The sequence below is a fragment of the Leucopleurus acutus genome, assembly GCF_964270905.1.
Source record: "Leucopleurus acutus genome assembly, chromosome: 21".
NCBI lineage: Eukaryota > Metazoa > Chordata > Mammalia > Artiodactyla > Delphinidae > Leucopleurus > Leucopleurus acutus.
The window spans coordinates 23,363,901-23,387,756 of record NC_139163.1 but is presented as its reverse complement, the minus strand read 5'-3'; the positions used below and the strand labels follow the sequence as shown (position 1 = coordinate 23,387,756).

Here is a 23,856-nt window from a genome sequence, read left to right as displayed (position 1 = left end):
TATGGGGCAAACCTACTGACAAACTTTTGATGGTCCACATCTGCTTAATGTTGGTCTGTGACATCTAGTCCGATGTCTGTTGCCCCACTGAACACCAGAGGAACCTCAGAATTTTGAGGTTAACTTATTTGAGAAATCAACAAAGAGGTTCTGTCTCAACCAGGTACTTCCCTGTACTTGTCCACAACCTTATGGCTGTCACAGCAAAAATTTCAGGGATTAAAGAGACTGCCTAAAGAAATGTAAGGGATAAACCATGCTGTGCCAGTGTAAATGATTTCTAGGGTATGTAGTTTGTCTCTGTAAAGCCCAGATTGTGAGCTTAAATCAGCGAGTGTGGCACTGAAGAAAAAAGAAAACTGAACAATAAAACTAACAAAAGAAATCACACTCTATTGCTAGCCATAGTCTATATTTCTACACCAGCCAGTCTAGAAAATATACACAGTTGGTCACATAGCATATTTGATGAAAAAGCAAGGGTGTTTATGTTCAAATTCCTATCAATTACAACTATTAAAAAAAAAAGCTTAGGGCTTCCCTGGTGGCGCAGTGGTTGAGAGTCCGCCTGCCGATGCAGGGGACGCGGGTTCGTGCCCCGGTCCGGGAAGATCCCACATGCCGTGGAGTGGCTGGGCCCGTGAGCCATGGCCGCTGAGCCTGCGCGTCCGGAGCCTGTGCTCCGCAATGGGAGAGGCCACAACAGTGAGAGGCCTGCATACCACCAAAAAAAAAAAAAAAAAAAAAAAAGCTTAAATCTCTTTTCCTAGTGATGGCCACACATGTGTTCATACAGCTTGAGGAAATCACAAAACCCAGAATTAAACTGGGAAAGGATGTGTCTCTAAATGCTTACTAATTCCACATCCAATGTATCATTAATAGATGACTTAGTACTTTAAAGATAAAAAGGTTACTGGTGTTGAGACCAGAGTTTAGTGGTGGTGTTAGCTCTTCAAGGCCAAGAATAATCATACTAATTACACACTAATTTTCTAATTAATGAAAAGAACAAACCAACCTGCTTCTGCACCTAACACGTATCAGGTGCATGCCAGGAAAAATAAGACAGTGGATATATGTGTGTTTGTGTGTTATTAAAGTACTTTCTGAACTCTGAGATACCCTGAATGATTAACACTCTGCAAAGTAAACAGTCTCAGAATTATAAAAACCAACTATTTCTGTGCCTACGTAGAAAAGCATATGAAGAATAAGTCCTACTTGTGAGGTAGGCAGAGAAAGAGAATGTATTTAACACACTCTTCTTTCAGGTTCACCTAAAGTGTGTGTTAGATCATTTGAGCACCCACCTTAACTTTCTGTATGTGCTTTAAGGATCATTCTGCAAAGTTTCCTTTGAGTCTTTATTAGTGGCTGGTGTAGGAGAAAAAAGGAGAGAAGAGGGGAGAACAGTGCTGATATAAACAAACCCTATAACTGAAAAAAGACAGTTGCCTAAACGTTCCAAAATCATTTTGAAAAGACTTCCATTTAAAAATCAGACACAGGGCTTCCCTGGTGGTGCAGTGGTTAAGAATCCACCTGCTAATGCAGGGGACATGGGTTCAAGCCCTGGTCCAGGAAGATCCCACATGCCGTGAAGCAACTAAGCCCATGCGCCACAACTACTGAACCCGCGCGCCTAGAGCCTGTGCTCCGAAGCAAGAGAAGCCACTGCAATGAGAAGTCCATGCAATGCCGCGAAGAGTAGCCCCTGCTCGCTGCAACTAGAGAAAGCCCAATGCAGCCAAAAAAAAAAAAAAAAAAAAAAGATCAGACACAGCCCACAATAGACCCCAAGTATATTTTTACAGCCCTGTTTCTGCTTTCCAGTTTGTCAGCAGTGAACATCCCTCATCCCAATAGGATCCAGAGGACTCTCCCACACTGCGCGTGTATAACCATATTTAGGGTAATCTTAAAGTTAAATACTGAGAGGAGGCGAAACATGTACATCCTAGCTATTGATTTTTAAGCTACACATCAGGATAATGACAAGTCCTTAGAGAGGAAAGGTTTCATTATATTTAAAGATTAAAAGTATTTTTAAAAGTCAATGATGTTATATCCTCAACTTTACTGAGGATAAAAATGAGTGCCAACTTTACCAATAAGTTACTTATTTGGTCCTCAAAGTCACTTATTAACACCATTACAGATAAATCGATCCGTGGGTGGGAAATCTGTTCTCTGATGAATACAGCAAAAATATAGAAATTAAAAAAGGACGGTAGCATTTGCTCCTTAAACTTGTTTTTTAAAAAAACTCTTGCTTAGACCATCAAATGGCTTGTGAGCTCTTTCCAACCAAGAATTTGGGGCTTAAGCAAGAGTTGGTTGAAAAGAATGTAAACAGTGAAGTCCAAACTTCGGAAGTTCACTGCAAAGTACTTCCTGTGCTGCACGGGGATCCAAAATAAAGCGTCAAAACAGATCTCGCCTCTGAGCAACTTTAATCCGCACTCTTCCTCCACTTTCATGCATCACCTCAAGGCCACTTACTGGTGATCTGACAAGGCAGAGGCTGAATTTCTCCCTCTCTAATAGGCTGCCTAGACAAAAAAACTTTAAAGAATCTCACTGGCTGTTCAATAAATTAGTTTATACGGAATTAAGGTGGGGTTCTTTGGTTTGCAACAGATTCAACTGGAACCGGAAATGGAGAAAGACAAGCATGGTTAGCTTAATAGGATAAAAGGGAGATGAGAGTGTGCTTGTTGGGCTCACAATATTTTCAAGACTTGAGAACATTAAGGACAACACTGTTACTCTGCACCCTGCTTCCCTAAAAAACTCCGAGGAAGGACTGATGAATCTACTTCATTAATCATACTATAATACAAATCGATGTTTAAAAGTACTCTGAACCCAGGAGAATTTGGGATTCTACAGAAATTATTTTTAAATCAGTCTGTAGAAAAGGGGACCTAAGGAATTAAAACCAGTTCCTTGTGTAAGTCATCATCACCATCAATTATCAGAATTTTTACCATTTACTGAGTTCTATGGCTTTAAAAATACCTATCTCATTTAATTTGATCCTCTCACCTTTTGTGATAGGTACTGTCAGTCTTAACGGGAGAAAACAACTTTGGATTAGTAAGTGGCAAAATCTGGATTTGAGCCAGTCTGGATTTGAGGCCAGTCTGACTGACACCTTTATTTATGACACTGCTTTTGACCAGAAAGCCCCTCAGACATGATAAGTGGTTACCAAGAAGACACACTTTCCTTGCCCTCCCCTTAGCTGCAATTTAGAGATTCAGTACTTTTTCACAGGTATACATTTAATGTTATGCACAAATACAAAAAAACACCCTAATAAATCAAATACACACCATACTTTTAATATCAGTGAATTAGAATTCATTCTTAGGGTTGTGTTAAGTATGTTTTTAGAATTTGGTGAAAGGCCCCACAGATAAACCAAGAAGACAGAGTGGAGGCTGGCAAAGATCAACATCTTACCGTGGACTTTTCTAAGCCTATATAGAAGACTTTCCGTTTCTCCTTTATTCAGCATTCTAAGATGTGGAAAACAGGCAGATTCTCTTTCATAATGCGGCTGTTTGTTTTTTTCATTGAGGTGTATCTATGACCTGTAACCGTGAACAGTCTTTTTCCACCTTCTATTCAATTTTCCTTTATTTGCACATTACATTGGCCTTCTAAATGAATACCAAAATTCTATGAAAAATCAGTGTAACAATCCCATTTACCATCGCATCAAAAAAGAAAAAAATACCTAGGAATAAACCTACCTAAGGAGGCAAAAGACCTGTACTCAGAACACTGTAAGATACTGGTGAAAGAAATCAAAGATGACACAAAAAGATGGAGAGATGTACCATGTTCTTGGATTGGAAGACTCAATATTGCCAAAATGACCATAGCACCCAAGGCAATCTACAGATTCAATGCAATCCCTACCAAATTACCAATAGCATTTTCCACAAAATTAGAACAAAAAATTTTACAATTTGTATGGAAACACAAAAGATCCTGAATAGCCAAAGCAATCTTAAGACAGAAAAATAGAGCTGGAGCAATCAGGCTCCCTGACTTCAGACTATACTACAAAGCTACAGGAGTCAAAACAGTATGGGACTGGTACAAAAACAGAAATATAGATCAATGGAACAGGATAGAAAGTCCAGAGATCAACCCATTCGCCTATGGTCACCTAATCTATGACAAAGAAGGCAAGAATATACAATGCAGAAAAGATAGTCTCTTCAATAAGTGGTGCTGGGAAAACTGGACAGCTACACCTAAATGAATGAAATTAGAACATTCTCTGACACCACACACAAAAATAAACTCAAAATGGATTAAAGACCTAAATGTAAGACCAATACTATAAAATTCTTAGAGGAAAACATAGGCAGAGCATTCTCTGACATAAACTGCAGCAAGATCTTTTTTGATCCACCTCCTGGAGTAATGAAAATAAAAACAAAAATAAACAAATGGGACCTAATGAAACTTAAAAGCTTTTGCACAGCAAAGGAAACCATAAACAAAAGGAAAAGACAACCCACAGAATGGGAGAAAATATTTGCAAACGAAGCAACCAACAAGGGATTAACCTCCAAAATATACAAAGAACTCATGCAGCTCAATATCAAAAAAACAAACACCCCAATCAAAAGATGAGCAGAAGATCTAAATAGATATTTCTCCAAAGAAGACATACTGATGGCTGAGAGGCATATGAAAAGATGCTCAACATCGCTAAGAGTTAAAGAAATGAAAAACAAAACTACAATGAGGTATCACCTCACACTGGTCAGAATGGCCATCGTCAAAAAAGTCTACAAACAATAAATGCAGGAGAGGGTGTGGAGAAAAGGGAACCCTCCTACACTGTTGGTGGGAATGTACATTAGTACCAGCCACTATGGAGAACAGTATGGAGGTTCCTTAAAAAACTAAAAATAGAGCTACCATATGATCCAGCAATCCCACTCCTGGGCATATATCTGAAGAAAACCATAATTTAAAAAGATACACATACCCCAATGTTCACTGCAGCACTATTTATAATACCCAAGACATGGAGGCAACCTAAGTATCCAGCAACGGAGGAGGGGATAAAGAAGATGCGGTACATATAGACAATGGAATATTACTCAGCCATTAAAAAGAATGAAATAATGCTGTTTGCAACGACACGGATGGAACTAGAGATGGTCATACTGACTGAAGTAAGTCAGACAAAGACAAATATCATATGATATCGCTTATATGTGGAATCTTTAAAAATGGTACAAATGAACCTTTTTACAAAACAGAAATAGTCACAGATGTAGATAACAAAGCTACAGTTACCGGGGGGAGGGGGGAGGGATAAATTGGGAGATTGGGATTGACATGTACACACTATGATATATAGAATAGATAACTAATAAGGACCTACTGTACAGCACAGGAAACTCTACTCAATACTCTGTAATGGCCTATATGGGAAAAGAATTGAAAAAAGAGTGGATAGATGTATATGTATAACTGATTCACTTTGCTTTACTGCAGAAACTAACACAACATTGTAAATCAACTATACTCCAATAGAAATTTAAACATTATACTACAATGATGTGGGAATTCTAATTTTTATTCCTACTTTTGAAAGTGCAGAAACGCTTTTATACTTTGCCTGTTTTTGCTCCTTTGCTATAAACTTCCTGCTTGAGTGGATTCTTTTCCATCTAAACCTATTTTCATTTCCTATAATACATTTCTATACTCTTTAAGTTCTGTGTATTTATTCATCCATTCACTTTTGAGTGATATCCTGTGTCAGGCAAATAAAGAATAAAATAGATTAAAATGGTTTATACTAGGAATTTTCCACCCAACTATATTTTCCAGGGAAATTATCTGGATCTTTTAATTTTAAAACATTAATCTTTAGGGACTTCCCTGGTGGTCCAGTGGGTAAGACTCCGTGCTCCCAATGCAGGGGGCCCAGGTTCGATCCCCTGCCAGGGAACTAGATCCTGCACGCCACAACTAAAGATCCTGCAAGCCACAACTAAAGAGCCCATGTGCTGCAACGAAGACCCGGTGTAGGTAGGTAGGTAGGTAGGTAGGTAGATAGATAAATAAATAAATAACTTGTCCACTATGGCTAGAAAACAAAAACTTACATCCTTTTATGCAATGTCAGGGTTACTCAAGGTACCCCTTAATTTTTCTCAAATTGTTTTCTGCTGAAATTTATCACTACATTTTTAGAAGCGAAATTCTAGTCTTAAAAATATAGTTCATGGGATGGTGCATTTTCTTGCACCGAGTAATGCGGTGTTGCTGCCAGGTGAGGAGGGCGGAGAGTTCTATGGTGAAGTGAGGGGAGGGATTCATGCAGGCCTTGTTCTGAACTATAAGGTGGGAAGTTGATGCTGGGTACTGCTACTCCCGGACCCCCAGCATGAAAGTTGTGATATCATCCTCGAACCATCAGCTTTGAAATTAAAAAACAATGAAGAATACTCAAGAAACAGTCCTAAGAATTCTTCTAGAACCTTACAAGTACTTACTTCAGTTACCAGGTAAACAAGTGAAACCAAACTTTCACAGGCGTTTAATCATTGGCTAAAGGTTCCAGAAGACAAGCTACAGATTATCATTGAAGTGACGGAAATGTCGCCAGTTTACTCATCGATGCTAGTGAAGACAACTCAAAACACCGACGTGGCTTTCCAGTGGCACACAGCATCTATGGAATTCCATCTGTCATCAATTCTGCCAATTATGTCTATCTTCTTGGCTTAGAGAAAGTCTTAACCCTTGATCACCCAGATGCAGTAAAGCTTTTTACCCGCCAGCTTTTAGAACTCCATCAGGGACAAGGCCTAGATATCTATTGGAGGGATGACTACACTTCTCCCACTGAAGAAGAATGTAAAGCAACGGTGCTGCTGCAAAAGACAGGTGGACCATGTGGATTAGCAGTAGGTCTCATGCAGTTGTTCTCTGATTACAAAGAAGATTTAAAGCCACTACTGAATACACTTGGGCTCTTTTTCCAAATCAGGGATGATTATGCTAATCTACACTCCAAAGAATAGAGTGAAAACAAAAGCTTTTGTGAAGATCTGACAGAGGGAAAGTTCTCATTCCCTACTATTCATGCTATTTGCTCGAGGCTTGAAAGCACCCAGGTACACAGTATCTTGTGCCAGAGAACCGAAAATGTAGATCTTTAAAAATACTGTGTACATTATCTTTCTCTGAGAACGTAGGTTCTTTTGAATACCCTCGGAATACTCTTAAAGAGCTTGAATCTAAAGTCTATAAACAAACTGATGCATGTGGTGGGAACCCTGAGCTAGTAGCTCTAGTAAAACACTTAAGGAAAATGTTCAAAGAAGAGAATGAATAATATTAAGTCATTCTTGATTAGGCCTGATAGGTTAGTTGACTTTATTTTTTTGTCTTTTAGCCTATTACTTTTTTAAAATTTGGACCAAGCTGTTAGTCTCCAAAAACTGAGTGATAGTGGTGACGTGAGTGAGGCTGTTTCAATATAGAATCCCTGCGTACAGATAATCATCATAGTACCAAGGTGACGGAATCAAAAGGGGCCACATTTAAATGAGTCTAATTTGAATGTTAGAATGTGCTGTGTTGGGACGCTGTGGCCAACTCGGCCATGCGTGTTCTGTTGATTCTGTCAATAAAGAAGACTTCAGCTTTGGGGGGGAGGCGGAGGGGAGAAATATATATATTTCATGGTTTATTTTTATAAATATTAGCCTTTTTAGACAGATTTTATTATTTTTAAGGTTCTAGACTAGCCTAATGTTCACTAGAATTGTTTTATTTCTTATCCTATTCCCACGTTTATAATGCATTAGATCTATTTTCCATATCCTAGAAGGATTTACTCTATTTTCCTTGCCTCTTCTTATTTTTACGTACCAAAAAATCCTTGACTCTTTGTGGTTCTCTCATTTTATAAAATGTTTCCATGTAATAAGTACTAAAGTCTACTGAAACAGCAAGAAAAGTTTGCATTTAATTATAAAGAAAGAAATGCTGTATATATGTGTAAGGAAATAAGAATAGAATAATTAACAAACGCCCTGTCAAGATAACCTATTCCACTTTAAGGGGGTTAAGTCCCACCCTCCTCCCCAAGGCTTTAAAATGTTCTAATGCATTCTAATTACAGAGCAAGACAAAGGGTTTCAGTTTTGTGGACCAACAGTTCAAATCTGTGTAGATAATCAGAAACATAAAAGCCAATGCTGAAGGGAGGTCCATAGCCGCTCGTCATTATGATGGTTTGATCATTCACTAAGGAGTAGAAGAGTAATTTTACAACAAAGACAGTGACTTAAGACACCAAAATGTGCTGCACTGCAGAACGATCAGTAACGTACACGGCCTAGGGAGGCAAGATCTTTGGTTCTAAAACTAGCTTGGCTTCCTTACGGACAGGAATCCTAGCCAATAACTCATTCTTTGCACTTCAGGTACCACGAGCGCTAGCTGTATTTTCTACTTTCATTTACAACAGGGGCAAATACCTTCTCAGCATTTCGAAATGCCTGAAGAACCATGGAGTAAGGGCAAAGTCAATACAAGATAGCATTTTATAAAGAGAGTCTAGATAAGTTTAAACAAGTAGATCCTTGAAGAAAGGTCACAATGCAAAGTCTGAGGGCAGTTTCACACAGCCATGTAATATCTGATGAACTATTTTACCTAGGGAAAAGCTGGGCAAACTTGAGATCTCCACATATACTTGTCATTGGAATACAGACCGGTTTACGTGTGAGAACCTGTGCTTCTTCCTGAGAATTTCCTTGGGGAAAGGATGATGCCAGCACTTCCAGCTACTTTTCCTTCTTCAAACTTCCTTAGGATTTCTTTTACCAACATTTTATTTCCTACTTTCCTATGTGAATGCTTAATAGATCTAAATAACCCACTTTTCTTCAGGCAAAGACTCTAATTGGGAATTCAGCAAATTCCTCACGTTCACCTTCATTTGCTCTTTCAGAACCACTTTTAAATTATGTGCCGTACCATCCTTGAGAGATTTTATAACAACCCCAAATTGCAAGAAAGAACAGAGCACAGCACTCCCTCCCCTGCAAAAAAAGGGGGCTATTTCAAATTTCTTGGAGGGGGGCTAGGCAGATTAAGCTGTTTGTCAAGCCCCAAAGTGCACGCAGTCGTTGAGAAAAAGAGGAGAGTCCAACAACCCTGCATTATGGCGGCTCTAGACTGACACGGGCATAGTCCCCAACCCAGTGACATTAAATGGCTGCTTTAAAACTGCAAGTCAAGAGTAAGCAGTTATAAACAGATTTAACAGATAAACACTAGATCAGACTCATGATCTCATCTGGCAGCCCTGCATATTTCCCATCCAAAAGTCCCAGCTGGGATCACAGTAATTGGGCCTCTTCAACTACTTCGAGCTAAGAGAAATTTAGGGAGAAATTTTTAAAACTGATAAGAAACATATTGACATGGTGCCTGGTGAACAGGGAGCTGAGACAAGCCATCTGGATGCTTGTGTATGTGAAAAGTTTTGTTTAGTGGAAATAATTCATCTAACCCACAAGCTGTACAAATATTACAATAAAAAGTCCTGACGCGCACAAACTGTCGGAAGAACCTGTGCTACAGGAACCAGAGACTGTAGTCCAGACTCCTGCTTCTGTGCGGCCAATACCTGTTCTCGAGTACCCTGGTATTCCTCTGTACTCAAGAGTTTGTACCAGGACTTTATGGCTACATCTTTTCCCTGAGAAAGTATATTCATGGTACGGGTTCACATTTAGAACATTTGCAAGTGTTTTTGCTTGGTGATTTCCCTTTAACACTGTTGGGAGTAATACCCCTAATTTCACAGATGAGAAACCTGGTATAGGAATAATGAATTTATTATAGACAAGTGTTTTAAAACTCAGTTATTTGGAGAGCTCAAGCTATTCAACAAAACAAATTGTGCACAAGGCTGAATCACTGTGATATAAATAACTACAGTGTTTACTTCAATGCCAGGAATTTATGGAGATGGAGAAAACTATATTTTTCTGATTATGTCAGTTTTTTCAACGTGTGACACTACCAAGTACCTTTTCAGCATGCTTTCTTACAAACTACTAAAGATTGTTTTAAAAATTCTTTTTACCTCACACTATTGAATATATCTCCTCAGTAACCAAGAAATAATTTAGCACTATATACCCTCAAGACCTCTTCATTTTCTGCTTCGTAAGATGACTGCCACCTTTTTCTTCCTCAAAACCAAACTGCTTTTTTCTCTTTAATTCAAAGTCTATTCAGACCTTAAGCAAACACCTTTCCTTCCTTCATGCCTGGCATAATGTATAAGAGAGAATACAAAGCCCAAGTCTTATCTTATTAAACCAATCATCCAAGGGTTGGGTTTTTCCCTCCTTTCTTTTATGAACAGGTAAACTGTTTAAAGGTAACACAACTCTATTACACAGAACTGCCGTCACAGAAAAGAAACGTTACTAATCCCCATTAAAAGAAACAATATTTTAAGTCACATGGGGTTTCAAGAGAAATCAAATCTACTACTGAAATTAGTCAAAAAGTATTTATCCAGAAACCAATTACCACTTCACACCTAGTAGGATTGCTATAATTTAAAACAACAAGTATTAGTGAGCACAGGGAAAACTGGAATTCCCATATATTGCTGGTGGGACTGTAAAACGGTACAGCCAATATGGAAAAGTTTGGAGGCTCCTCAGAAAGCTAAAAACATAAATACCGTATGACTTAGCAATTCCATTCCTAGCTTTATGCCCAAAGGAATTGAAAACCAGGGACTCACGCATATTTGTACACCAGTGTTCACTGAAGCATTATTCTCAACGGCCAAAAGGTGGAAACAACCCAAGTGTCCACCAATAAGACGAACAGATAAACAAAATGTGGAATATCCATACAATGGAGTATTATTCAGCCATAAAAAGGAACGATGTTTTGATATCTGCTACAACATGGATTAATCATGAAAACATCATGCTAAGTGAAAGAAGCCAGACACAAAAGGACAAATATTTCAATAGCTAAAATAGGCAAATTAATAGAGAGAGAATATAGATTAGAGGTTACCAGGGGGCTAGAGGAAAGGAATAATAGGGAGGTATTGGTTCATGGTTACAAAGTTTCTGTTTGGGATGATGAAAAAATAGAAATAGACAGTGGGGATGGCTGCACAACATGGTAAATGTATTAATGCCACTGAACTGTATATACAGTTAAAAAAATCATTAAAATGTCAAATGGTTATATATGTTTTATATACTCAAAAATAACAACATACCCCAAATCATTGAATTAAATACCTTAAATGGGTGAGTTATAGCTCAATAAAGCTACTTATAAAAGAACCCAATAGACCTGAGGGTGCCATGAGAACTGGAGATCACTAACATCAGTGAGTCTAGACTGAGAGTAAAGTAAATTATTGTGACGGCCTAAGCAATGTTTAGTTGTGAAGGCAATCTGTAGTAATGCACCTAGTTTGCATCCGACTTCTTTAGTTCTGATAAACTTATCATAAAGCCTATGATAAAACCTAGGCCAATAACAACTATTTAAAATTAGGGGAGGAGGGCTATCAATCAAAATGGCACATATACTCAACAGGCCACACGTAACCTTTTTAAATGCTTTACATGAGTGAATCTCAAACACCAACGTAAGACAAAGCCTGTCATGGACGTGTACACAAGCAGGCCTGCAGATATCACGTGTTAACCACAGTCTTTCTTACTTACGGAAACACGACTTCAGCTACACAACAATGGCAACACTGGGGTTTTCACAGTTGGCAGGAAGAGCCAGAGATGGCTTATTCCCACCTCTGCTCAGGGTCCTTACTGCCAGGCCTGCCTTGCTCCCTGGGTGTGTTTCTTCTTAAAATTTCCACAAATCAGATTTTTACTAAACCAGACTGTAACTGTCAATATCACTGTAGTTGATTTACATTCCAAAATTATAAACAAATCCTAAAAATAATTTGATGGTTTGGATTATCAGCTCCCCCTTCCATTAGCATGGAAAATGGAAAACCGCTGGTATAGAAATTATAACTGTGTGTGAAGGGTAAGGGATAGGTTAGATGTTTTGCTGTCGGGTTAAAGAATGGATGGGGTTTCTAGTCATATGGATTAATGGGACCACAGATAACCTGAAGGGAAGTCTGGGTTTGGGTTATTTTTAGCTTAATTTGAGAGTTTTTGCTATAAAACCAAAATATACTGTATTTACTTTAGAAGATTTAACGAACACCCTGATAAAAGTTCAGTGTTACCACTTAATTCAATCTGAGCATGTTTTTCCATAAAATTATCAAACGGACTAAAGCATACTCCAAAAATGGAAGCAAATAAATGGATTTTAAAATCATTTAAAGTCATTTTGGGAAAAGACTTAATACTAATAACTGAACCAGACAGGAACCAAGACAGGGAAACAATAAGAAGAGAAGCTCTAAACACGGACAAGTGGTTTATAACACTGTGAACTACTCTATACAGAGGAACTTACTGGACTGAGGCTTACGTTTCTCAATAGTGGAACAAAACAAACATTACAACATGGAACTTTCCCCCAAAGGAATGTGAGGAAAAGCTTTTAAGAGAAGCTGGACGAATGACACGAGGAAAGAATTTTGTAATGGCTATGAGCATCGGATGTTTTTAATTCACCAGGTTAGAAAAAATGATCGTGAAAAGAGCATGTTGGGTCACAGAGATGTGTCGGTTTCATAATTAAATACATTATCCCGAATGGGCCCATTTTCTCTGCAGAGAGAAGAAACCCTGCTCCACGGTCATGTACCAAACTTTACTGTGGGCATTTGTCCTAGACGATGTGATTTAAATAGTCTGTCACTGCAGCAACATTCCATGGAACAAGCAAACAGCAAGAAGTTACATAAAGTAGACAGAACTAAGACACAGGAGGCTTCCTTCTAGTTGTAGCTCTAAACCTGTACTTTCTGACTGAGCCATCCATCCTCTCTGGTCTCAGTTCTCTTAACTGAAACAGGACAGTTTCTAAGGTACAAAAGCCTCTAATCCTTTTATATAAAAGTTAAAAATATCGAGAAAGAGATGACCCAGGACCTTAATAGATGCTCTAAACTCCCAAGCCAACCTCTGAGCAGAAGAAAGCTCAGGTATAATACGCCACAGGTAAATCTTAAGAGTTACTCTTCTTAGGTCCACAGAATAGAACAGAATGAGACCTGTTTCCCTTGGAGTTCTTCCCACGTTATTAATATATGAGCAACAAACACTGAGCCTAAAACCAGACCTTAGGACAAGAGAGCATGATGATCTGGGGCCAGCTGGCACAGGAATGGGCTTAAACACCTGTATCACAATGTTACTGCATGTCTCAATACCGGTTGTGTGTAACGATACAACCCTCAGTACTAAGAAAAAGTGAAATGATGTTAGCTATACTCTGCCTAGTAAGGCAAGGGAAACACAGTTTGACTATGACCATTTAAACATCTAAAAAATAAACTTCTGTGAAAAAAGATCAAACTATAAACAACCCACCGTAAAAACCGACTGTTTTTCAGACAGTGAGTCAGTGACATGTTTCTACCCAGAGCAGAGACAATGAAGGGCAATGGAAAGCCCATTCTGTGAACAAGCTTCAGCGGCTGTTATTTCCTTTATAAGAACAAGAAAAAGAAGCTGGTGAAAACTTCAATTTGGAAGCACCCAGAATATTTCTGCATTTAGAAAGATGCCTCCTGGGGGAATGCAAATTGGTGCAGCCCCTATGGAAAACAGTATGGAGGTTCCTCAAAAAACTAAAAGTAGAGCTACCATATGACCCAGCAATCCCACTCCTGGGCACATATCTGGACAAAACGATAATTCAAAAAGATACACGTACCCCCATGTTCATAGAAGCGCTATTCATAATAGTCAAGACATGGAAACAACCTAAATGTCCACTGACAGATGAATGGATAAAGAAGATGTGACACACATATACAATGGAATAGTACTCAGCTATAAAAAAAGAATGAAATAATGCCATTTGCAGCAACATGGGTGGACCTAGAGATGATCATACTAAGTAAGCCAGACAGAGAAAGACAAATATCATATGATATTGCTTATAAGCAGAACCTAAAAAAAAATGAACCTACTTACAAAATGCTTACAGACCAAATACAGGTATCTCTATTCAATTATAGTTGACTATCTTTTATTATACCACAATGCAGACCGTCTTCTGGGAAAGCAGTATATGCAAGTTTTTAATCAATCAGAATAAAGACTACAACCTGTAAATCTGTTTTTTTTTTAAGCCACATACCTTAAACAAAAACCTCGTGTGTTAAGGAAAGCCAAGATTTTCATCTATTCTTGACGTAGGCTTAGCCACTGAGAGTATAATGATGGCCAAGCTAAACTGTACATTACCATGGGATGTGACTGGGCTGAATAAAGACCCACATCATCAGGTGTTTTGAGCATTACAGTCGAAGCTACAGAAGCTACAGTCGAAGCTACAGAAGAGCAAAGTGTGACTTAACAGTTTGCACATCTAACCACAATTTTAGGAAAAATCTCTTTAGAGGGCTAATTAATTAATCCCTTGCTGTTAGATCGAGCAGTCCTACTCCTTCCATTTGATTTCCTGTCCAAAGAGGTTCTATTACTTCCTACCACCTCATAAGGAAGCCCCCAAAGATTAACATCATTAGTACTTACATTCAAAGCATTCTTTGCAGCTTCTGCCTCTGAGCGACTGTCAAAACTGACAAAACCTACGGGCTAAGGAAAGAAAAAGAAATATGAAGTAAACAATATCTGGGGATGTCTATTTTTCTGGGTCAAAGGTGATATCAAACTGAAGAGCTAAGATACAGAAATCACCACAGGCAATGGGCAGAAACAAGAAAGCCAGTCCAGAAGAATCATGACTCAGTGGCTTAGCCAAATTTCTAACATGAATCAAAGGGATTGTGAGGGTGGTTCTTCAAGGGCACAGCTGGAGATTTAGAGAATCATAAAAAAAAATCTAGAAGGGGCTGGAAGGTGAGCAGCAGTGAACAAGGGAACAGAGGAAAACTTGGGTGGAAAGGCTCTACTTTCCTAAATTGAATTCACTGTACCTCAGTTTCTTCATCTTTTAAAATGGAAAGAGAACCGAATCACCTTTTGGTACACTGTAAGTGCAAGGAATATAATGACACAATGATAAAAGCCCTGTATTCTCACTGCATGATCAAAATTATATCATGAACATTTTAATCTCAAATCCCAAGGGATACCTTTAAAAAGCTGTGTGTTTAATTAGGTGTATAAACCATACTGTTCCAACTAAAGAGAGGGGTCACAATTCCTTTGGACTCAGTATCTTTCAGTCCAGAAGGATGGTTGCAACATAGCTTATTCTCTGATGAACCAGAGAATACCTTACTGAGAGATGAAAAGTGACCCAGAGGGAGGATGCTGGTTGCTCAGCATTTAAAAAAAAAAAGCACATATAGCTACAAATTTTCAAGATACTTGCAGAAACTATCAGGGTCATTGGTTACTACCTCCATTCTGTACCTTTTATGCTCCATTCTAGACCTGAGACTCTGCCTGCGGTTATTAAGGGTTTAAGAGACAGGCTGATTCTTCGTCATCAAATTCCCATACCGATTGTGAATGAAAAGTTTGCCTGTTTAACTTTACAAAAAAACAAAAACAAACAAAAAAAACACCCAGGAAAAAATTGGCAATAAAAGTGAATTTGGATAATAATCAATAATTTCTTTTGAATATACAGATCAATCCCAATATAACTATGCTGGATGCATTGTATTTACCTTCCTTGAGGACAGACTCAGACACTCTAGCTGGAGGCTGTGGAATTAGGAATCACTTTCCTGTGCTAATTCCTAAGCAATCTCACCCTTAATTTTAGAGCAACAACAACAACAAAATAAAATCTTAATGGAAATAATAAAAGAACGTCGAGCCCTAGTAACGTTCCTGAAGAAAGCCAATCCGAACTTACTGTGGAAGTGATCATTTATGTGCAAGTCTGAAATTCTTACCTGCTTAGATGTGAGCTTTATAAGAGAACCCTCGTAGCCCTGAAAATAAAGAACCAAATTTAGACCAGAAATAAAGAGTAGTAGGAGAAAAGAGCAATTGTAATAGCATCCTGCTCAAGTGAAAATGAGTCTCTTATGACTACTGACCAACTCTTCTCACAAATGCCTGTTCATTGGGAAAACAAATTTTATACACACACGCACGCATGACGTATATGCCAATCTTTACATACTTGGGCCTAAAAGAAATCAAGCCCTGAAATTCATGCACTTACGTTTCTTATCTCTATATATTTTCATGAAATTCAGAAAAGAAAGGTATAAGTGCATGAATTCATGAAAATATATAGGGAAAAGAAACATAAGTGCATGAATGCACTTATGCATAGGAAAATGGTGTCTATGTCAACAGCAGGTCTTTTTCATTTTATAGAACTAGGCGAGGGAAGGGGATAAATTAAGTTAGGAAGGTCAGCGTGTGTGATGACTTGGTCATATATTTGCTATAAAACAATAAAACATTAAGATCGTACTTGGTAGAACTTAATGAAAATTTCAAAACTTCCAGGAAAGGTTAAATAGGCAGTGATGCTAAAATCTGTTGAGCTCTTTTGCTTATTTACTGCAGCCATCAGGTTTCACATTGGTGTTCTCACTGGGAGATGTGAAAATTCCCTGTTGGGATTTTACTCCAGCTCAGCCTCAAGGAAGATGGAAACACTCCTTTCACTCCCTCCCTTAAGCCCTCCTGGCTCCCCAGGATAAGGATAACAAAGTCTGTTTATTTCTGAAAATAATCAATGACTGTTAGCTTGCACTGATGGATGACACAGGAGGGGAAAAAACAACACTTGACATGATTGACCACCACACGTATCGGTGCAGAGACAGATTTGCAGATGAGGGTCAGACTCTGGGGACTTTAATTAAAAGAGGGTTAGTAGGAATGTACCAGGGTCCTGACTTCAGCGTTTGGGTTTCTGGGCAGCATGTTGGGATTGATTCATCCTCCTATTTTCCCAGCAGAGAACTATGTTACTAATTAGCTACTGTAAACATTTTACCTCAAAGGCCTTGAGCTCTTCTAGCCAGAGAGGTCGTGATTCACAGCCCTGCCTCTTCCTTTTTCAAGGTGCTCTCACTCTCTGAAAAACCTGAAGGTTTAAACACCCTGAAGGCCTCAGAGGCAAAGGACAAATGGATATTTCACTCAAGTAGAAGACCACTAGTAGGGATATACTGTCCTCTCAAGTCACAAAAAGAGAAGTAGTACCAAATAATAGTTCAGATGAGGGATTGCCTGGGTTTGAATCCTGGCCGTGCCATTTATTATGTGTGTAAACTTGAGCAAAATGTATTCAACTGCTCCAAGTTTCATTTTCCTTATTTGAAAAAAATGAGGCTAACCCACTTTAAAGGACTGTGATGAGAATTAAATGAGATAATTCTTAAGGGGCTTGCTGGCTAAATCTCTCTGTATGTATACAAAAACATAACTATTTATGTTATGTTGGATACATACTATTGGATACATACGAGGATCAGTTAGCTTTAAAAAGTCCTCAACCTACGGAAGAGACAGACAGTAAAAACTACAACCCTGCAGAAGACACTCGGGAAATTCTATAAAGCTGGCACTCTCCCCACAATACCTTCTCTTTCTTTCCCACTTCCTCTAGCTAACCTCATGGCTAACCTTTCTGCTTCCCTCTGTAATGTCATCATTACTGTTGCATTAAAAGGAGAGCTGTCAGAATGGAGTTACGTCCATTATGACACGCTGCCTTTGGGGCACATAAACTAGACTGTTTCATCTCTGTTGGTTTTAACTCACTGCCTGCTCAACCGTCCTTCTCCTTCTACTACCCAACTGTTTTCAGCTGTCACATCCTCCTCTCTCCCCCTAAGAAGTTAGATATTGTCCCTCAACCTGTCTTGCCTCTGTGGCTGGGGTCCTGCTTCAAATCAGGATAGATCTTTAACCAGCAATCAAGATGGCCCATCACGTGATCGTAAGTGTGGCCCCAGCCAGGCACTGTTGCTGACATGTCCCCAGGGGACGTGACCAGGCCAAACACAGGCCCTGAATCTGTCATGACTTCCAGGTTCACTCCTTGAGAGCCAAAGCCTTCAGCCCACATCACGCCCAGCCCCAGCTACCCTACCCTACCCTACCCTCCAAAGGCTAACCTTCAAGGTTTCTCCTTGGAGCACGGTGATTTCAGCTTTAGTTCAATTTCCTGTTAAATTTTCAATCCCAGCTACATTAGTTATCTCTAAAGTAGTTTTATCTTGATAGTCACAATGGACAGACAACTTGCATTAAGTATTTCACTAAGCAACAGGAAAGATTTCCCTCAACTCATACCAAGCAATTCTTTAAAATTTTGTTTTACTGTTTTTGCAACTTTGGACATTTTGCCCATGGCAAAAATAATGGTGTTAGGTTCCTAGTCTAGTTCATAAAAGCCTACTTAACCTATTATGTCTCCAAACAATAGTATTAACAGCAGTATTTCAACTGGTAAGGAACCTCCTAGGGGTAGGGCTTGACTTTTACTGCATTTGAAATATAAATACAGAATAAGTCACTGATAGTATTTTGGGTGATCTGTACTCAGAAGAACACCCCTAACTGGCAAGAGGATAAACAGGGAGGACACTAAAGCTGTTCTGTAGAACAGAAACAGACGCATGTCCACGTAAGTAAGAGACTTCTCCAGATTAGCTACTGGGAGGACAACAGGCAGTTTCAGTCCTTCCAAAGTGAAAATGTATATTAGGACCGAGTTGTCAAATCTCCTTTACTCACTAGCTTTTTAAAAACAGTGCTTTCACAGACATTTCATTTCTTTCTCCAAAAAGCCCCATGAAGCTTATACACACACTCTTTGTCTCCTTTTACAATTTCTGAAAGATAGAAAAGGTACCTTAAATGGTCTGAAAAGCAGATACAGCTCCCGAGGTTTGATATCCAGAGGGAGACCACTGACAAAGAGAGTCCGGACCTGGAAGATAAATACAAGAGTGATCAAGGGAGTGGACAGTCATAGAATAGCTCACCTGAAATCCCCAAAACACATTTCTTCAAATACTCCTCGACTCCTACCTAATTCGTGCTCTTTCCATGACACAATGACTGCTCTAATTGCTCTAAGCCAATTCTTGAGTAGCTCTGTGTGACTTATCAGAGTGAATCACTTCTAGCTGATTTAAATTTACAAACTGACTTCTTTCCTAGCCATTGCCTGGTTCTAAAAATGTGAGGGGAAAAGAGGGTCCATAGGGATTCCCTGGTGGCACAGTGGTTGGGAGTCCGCCTGCCGATGCAGGGGACTTGGGTTCGTGCCCCGGTCCGGGAAGTTCCCACAGGCCGCGGAGCAGCTAGGCCCGTGAGCCATGGCCGCTGAGCCTGCGCGTCCGGAGCCTGTGCTCCGCAACGGGAGAGGCCCCAACAGTGAGAGGCCCGCGTACCGCAAAAAAAAAAAAAAAGAGGGTCCATAATTAAAACATTAGCTTAAGGAAAACAAAAATGTCATGAGGACAGTAAATCTACCACTCCCCTCCGCTCTAATCAAATGAACACAGAATGTGGTTCAAAAATACAACTGAACCAATTTTTTTGTCCTACTTTGTCTTGTCATTGCTTCCCTCATTGGCATTGATAATTACAGTAATTTCAATAAATGTAGCAGTTTATTAAACAATTGAAATGTGTCTAAACGGTAGCCAAATGCATAACCCTGTGTCTGTTCAGTTCTGAAACAGCAGGGCAGACTTGGCTGTACCGTAAGGGCTACGGTACAAAATACGTACTTAATGTGTGCTAAAATACAGAACACAGATGACGTTTCCAGCTGGGAGGATCAAAGTAAACGTGTGGGCATCTGAATGGAAACTTCAAGGAGAGGTAGGATTTTACCACATAGATATAAGAAGGTGAGGTGGGGAAGAGGCACAGGCAGAAAAAAAGCATTAACCAAGGCAATGAAGAGGGGGATGATAGCGCAGTGAATTCTGGGAGAAGGGGAGCCAAAAAAAAAGTGAACAGGTAGTGGAGGATCAAACCGAGGGGGGATGACATCATCGGCTCAGGAATATGGTCTTGATTCAATAGGCAAGGAGTAAACACTGAATCATCATCACTACCACATTTTGTTTCTACTTATTTTAGTGAGTCTTTAGTCAGACCCACCCCCCAGCTTTGAGATATAGTTGACACATAATATTAAGTTTCAAATGTACTTTTTGATCTAATAAACTTTTATGTACATTTCAAAATGATTACCACTACAGCATTAGCTAACACCTCCATCATACCACAAAATTACCATTTCTCTTTTTGTGATGAGAACACTTAAGACCTCCTCTCAGCGACTTTCAAGTACACCCATAATACAGTACCTTAAATACACTCACAATACTGTGCATTAGATTCCCCAAAACCTGCTCAGCTTCTAACTGGAAGTCTGTATCCTTAGGTCAACATCTGCCCATTTTCCTCACCCTCCAGATCCAGGGAACTAACTAATCTACTCTGTTTTTATGAGTTCGGGTTCACCCCCATGTTTTCTATTCCTCTTCTCTACTCAAGCTGATACAACATGATCGAGTTCCTCATTAGAAATCACGTTACTACTCAAAGGAAAAAAAAAAAATCAATGCTCAGTTGTAATGCCATTTGCATGTAGGTGTACAATAAACACTACGATCAAGTAAACTGCCCCAGAATCATGAGTGCCTTTTTATTATTTGCTTCTTTATATCTTAGACAGCTTTGGTGAGGTATAATTGACACATAAACTGTACATCTTGCTTTACAATACGTTTTGACATATGTATAACCTGTGAAACCATCACAGCGATCAAGATAATGAACATATCCATCACCCCCCCCAAAAGTTTCCTTATCTCATGCTCCTTTAATCTTCCTTCTTCCTTGTCCTACTATCCTCATCCCCACGCAATCACTCATCTGCCTTCTGTCACTACAGATTAGTATGTATGTTCTAAAGTTTCATACAAATGGAGCTATAAAGTAGGTATCCTTTTTCGTCCGACTTCTTTCACTTTAGCATAATTATTCTGAGATTCATCCATGGTGCTGCATGTAACAATAGTCTATTTTTATTTCTGAGTAGTATTCTGTGGTATGAACATTCACAGTTCATTTATCCATTCGCTTGTTTATGAGACATCAGGGTTATCTCTCGTTTTTGGCTTTTACAAATAAAATGACTATGAACGTTCATGTATCGATTTGTACAGGTCTTTGTGTGGACATATGTTTTCTTTCTTCTTGGATAAGTAGCTGAAAATGGAATAGCTGGATGATATGGTAGGTATATGCTTCAACTTTTAAAAAACTGCCCTTCAATTCCTTGTTTTACAGCCTAGAACATGATAAATGTTCTGTGTGTATGTAAAATAAATGAATATTCTGTTGCTGTTGGGTACAGTGTTTTATACATTTCAATTAAGGTCAGGTTTGTTGTTCAGTATACCTTTTGCCTCCCCCTTCTCTCTCAACTTTGCCAGTGATAAACACTCTTTCCACAGAACTTTCTTTATCAAAGCTGCTAAGGCTGAATTACTGACAACTGCCGAAGACGTACACAAGGGAATTCTACTAACCTGCGCGCCCTCTCTGCTATCCACATCCCTCTTCCCATGTTCCAGAAAGTGAACACCATGTGTTCTACTTGGTGGCTCTGGCCACGACAACCTGGATAGAGAAGGAATCCCAGCTTCCACTCGTTCAGATTTTGTTGAGTGCCCATTGTATCTGGCACTATGCCAAGGTGGTGAATGGATTACATAGAGTTCCATGGAAATAATGATAAGCAGATCCTGTGTTTTAATCACCGTAGTACCATTTGTCCAGCAGAGAAGCTTAGCCATGTGATGGGTATCAATTAGGATCTGGGGAGTTAATTCAGGAAATCAACTATCATTTCTAGCACTATTGTAAAGAAAAAGACTTTAGAAACTTGCAAGTCAAACAATTTATCAAAAAAAAAAAAAACCAATAGAAATCTGGGAGTTAAATGAAAGATTACTTGATATAAATTAAGGTTCATCTATATCCATAAAATGTATTATGTAACCAATAAAAATTATGTTCAAGGAAAAAGTACATTCAGTTTTATTCTATAGAACAAAAAGCCAACACATGTATGTATGTGGAAAGGGGGAAAAATACGCCGTAGGATATATATGCCAAAAGGTTTATATCTACATTACTTAGTCCTGAATGGTGGAATAATAAGTGATTTTTCTTTTTTTTTTTTTTTTTTGGCTGTGCCGTGTGGCACGCGGGATCTTGGTTCCCCGACCAGGGATTGAACCCATGCCCCCTGCAATGTAAGCACAGAGTCTTAACCACTGGACCTCCAGCGAAGTCCTAATAAGTGATTCTGATATTTTTTATTAGCTTATTTGTATTTTCTATCTTTCTATAATAAGCATGTTTTAGAGACTATAAATGTATTGTTAGGTTGAGAACAGCCTACTTTTTTTATTACTTTATTTAGGAAACCATAAATAATGTCAATATTTGTATCAATAAAAATTGTGAAGTTTATAAACTTTTTTATATATTTCAGAATTAGAAGATTCTTATCTCAGTATCTCAACCAAAAAAACCTGTTGAACATTAAAAAAACGAAAAAACAACCAAAAAAACCCCACTGAACTGATAGGCCTAAATTTGCCTCTCACCCATGGATTAAACAAAGCCACTCTGTTTTGTTCATCAAATTAGAGGCAACTAAGATGTCTGACACTTTATTTATACATGGACACGAATTACATTTCCTAGAATCTAGTGAAGCCCATTACTGTCTCAGAAACCTGCCAAAACATCTTATCTCTCAATGAAGAGCTATTCTCTCCTCTGACAGAACAGATAGACTGGCTAGGAAAAATAACTCTTAAATACTTACATTATGAAGTTATGAGGACAACTAAAGGTCTCTTAAATCCAAATGCTTGGAATCTATGTGTTCTGAATCCTTTCTAGACTTCCTCAGACTGGGAAACTCCATTAAGTTAAAAAAAAAAAAAAAATCACTGATAATGAATGGGAAAAAAACCCTCTTCCTGAATATCTAATTCATGCTTTTCTGTGGTAACTGGGACCTAAAATCACGGGGATGTTTTAAAACATTTTAGTTTCCCTACTCTTCTCACCACCACTCGTTTTATCTGAGCCATTAAATAGTACAGCACTTCTGGGTTTTGCCTTTGCTATGTCTATGGAAATCGCAAAGGTTAGACATGATTTTTTTTTTTTTTGAGAATCGATTGTTTAATCCACATTGATTGATAGTAAATCAAATAGATGAGAGGAAAAAGGCAATCTAATTCTGAATTTAATTGGCCATTCGGTTTAGTCAAATACCATGTGACTGCACGTGTGGACATGTAAAAGACATCTGCTCTGTCTGCTGGATTCCCTGATAGCCAGCAGTGCCGGGCAACAGCCTCTGCCTGAGGGCAGAAATACGTGCAGAGAGCCCCGAGTCTATGCCCACCAACAGTGCAGGAGGGTTCCCTTTCCTAGACATGATTCTTGCTTGCAGGAAGCTTACTGTCACTGAAGGAATATGCAGCTTTCTGTGACAAGAGGAAGCTTAGCTCATTCACAGAGTAAACAATTAGACCCCAAACAATGAGATCAAAGTTTAAGAGACATGTAAGATCCATGATCAAATACTCAGAAAAAAGCGCCCCAAAACAAACGAATGATGCCAAATGAACTTTGTCGC

General features: G+C 38.8%; 1 protein-coding gene and 1 pseudogene across 6 annotated transcripts in view; one reads left to right on the top strand and one right to left on the bottom strand.

The window, feature by feature from the left end:
• The window catches only part of RBPMS (RNA binding protein, mRNA processing factor), a 189,232-nt gene that overhangs the window by 90,047 nt on the left and 75,329 nt on the right, over positions 1 to 23,856 (bottom strand). For all 5 annotated transcript variants that reach the window (XM_082863859.1, XM_082863862.1, XM_082863861.1 and 2 more), the window contains 3 exons: positions 19,018 to 19,095; positions 16,088 to 16,126; positions 14,751 to 14,813 (listed from right to left, as the gene is read on the bottom strand). In XM_082863859.1, the coding sequence (XP_082719985.1) occupies positions 14,751 to 14,813; positions 16,088 to 16,126; positions 19,018 to 19,095 (180 nt within the window). The remainder of the gene's footprint in view (positions 1 to 14,750; positions 14,814 to 16,087; positions 16,127 to 19,017; positions 19,096 to 23,856) is intronic.
• On the top strand, positions 6,485 to 7,944 carry LOC309977673 (geranylgeranyl pyrophosphate synthase-like; annotated as a pseudogene). The gene has a single exon. The product of its transcript is annotated as a geranylgeranyl pyrophosphate synthase-like (transcript).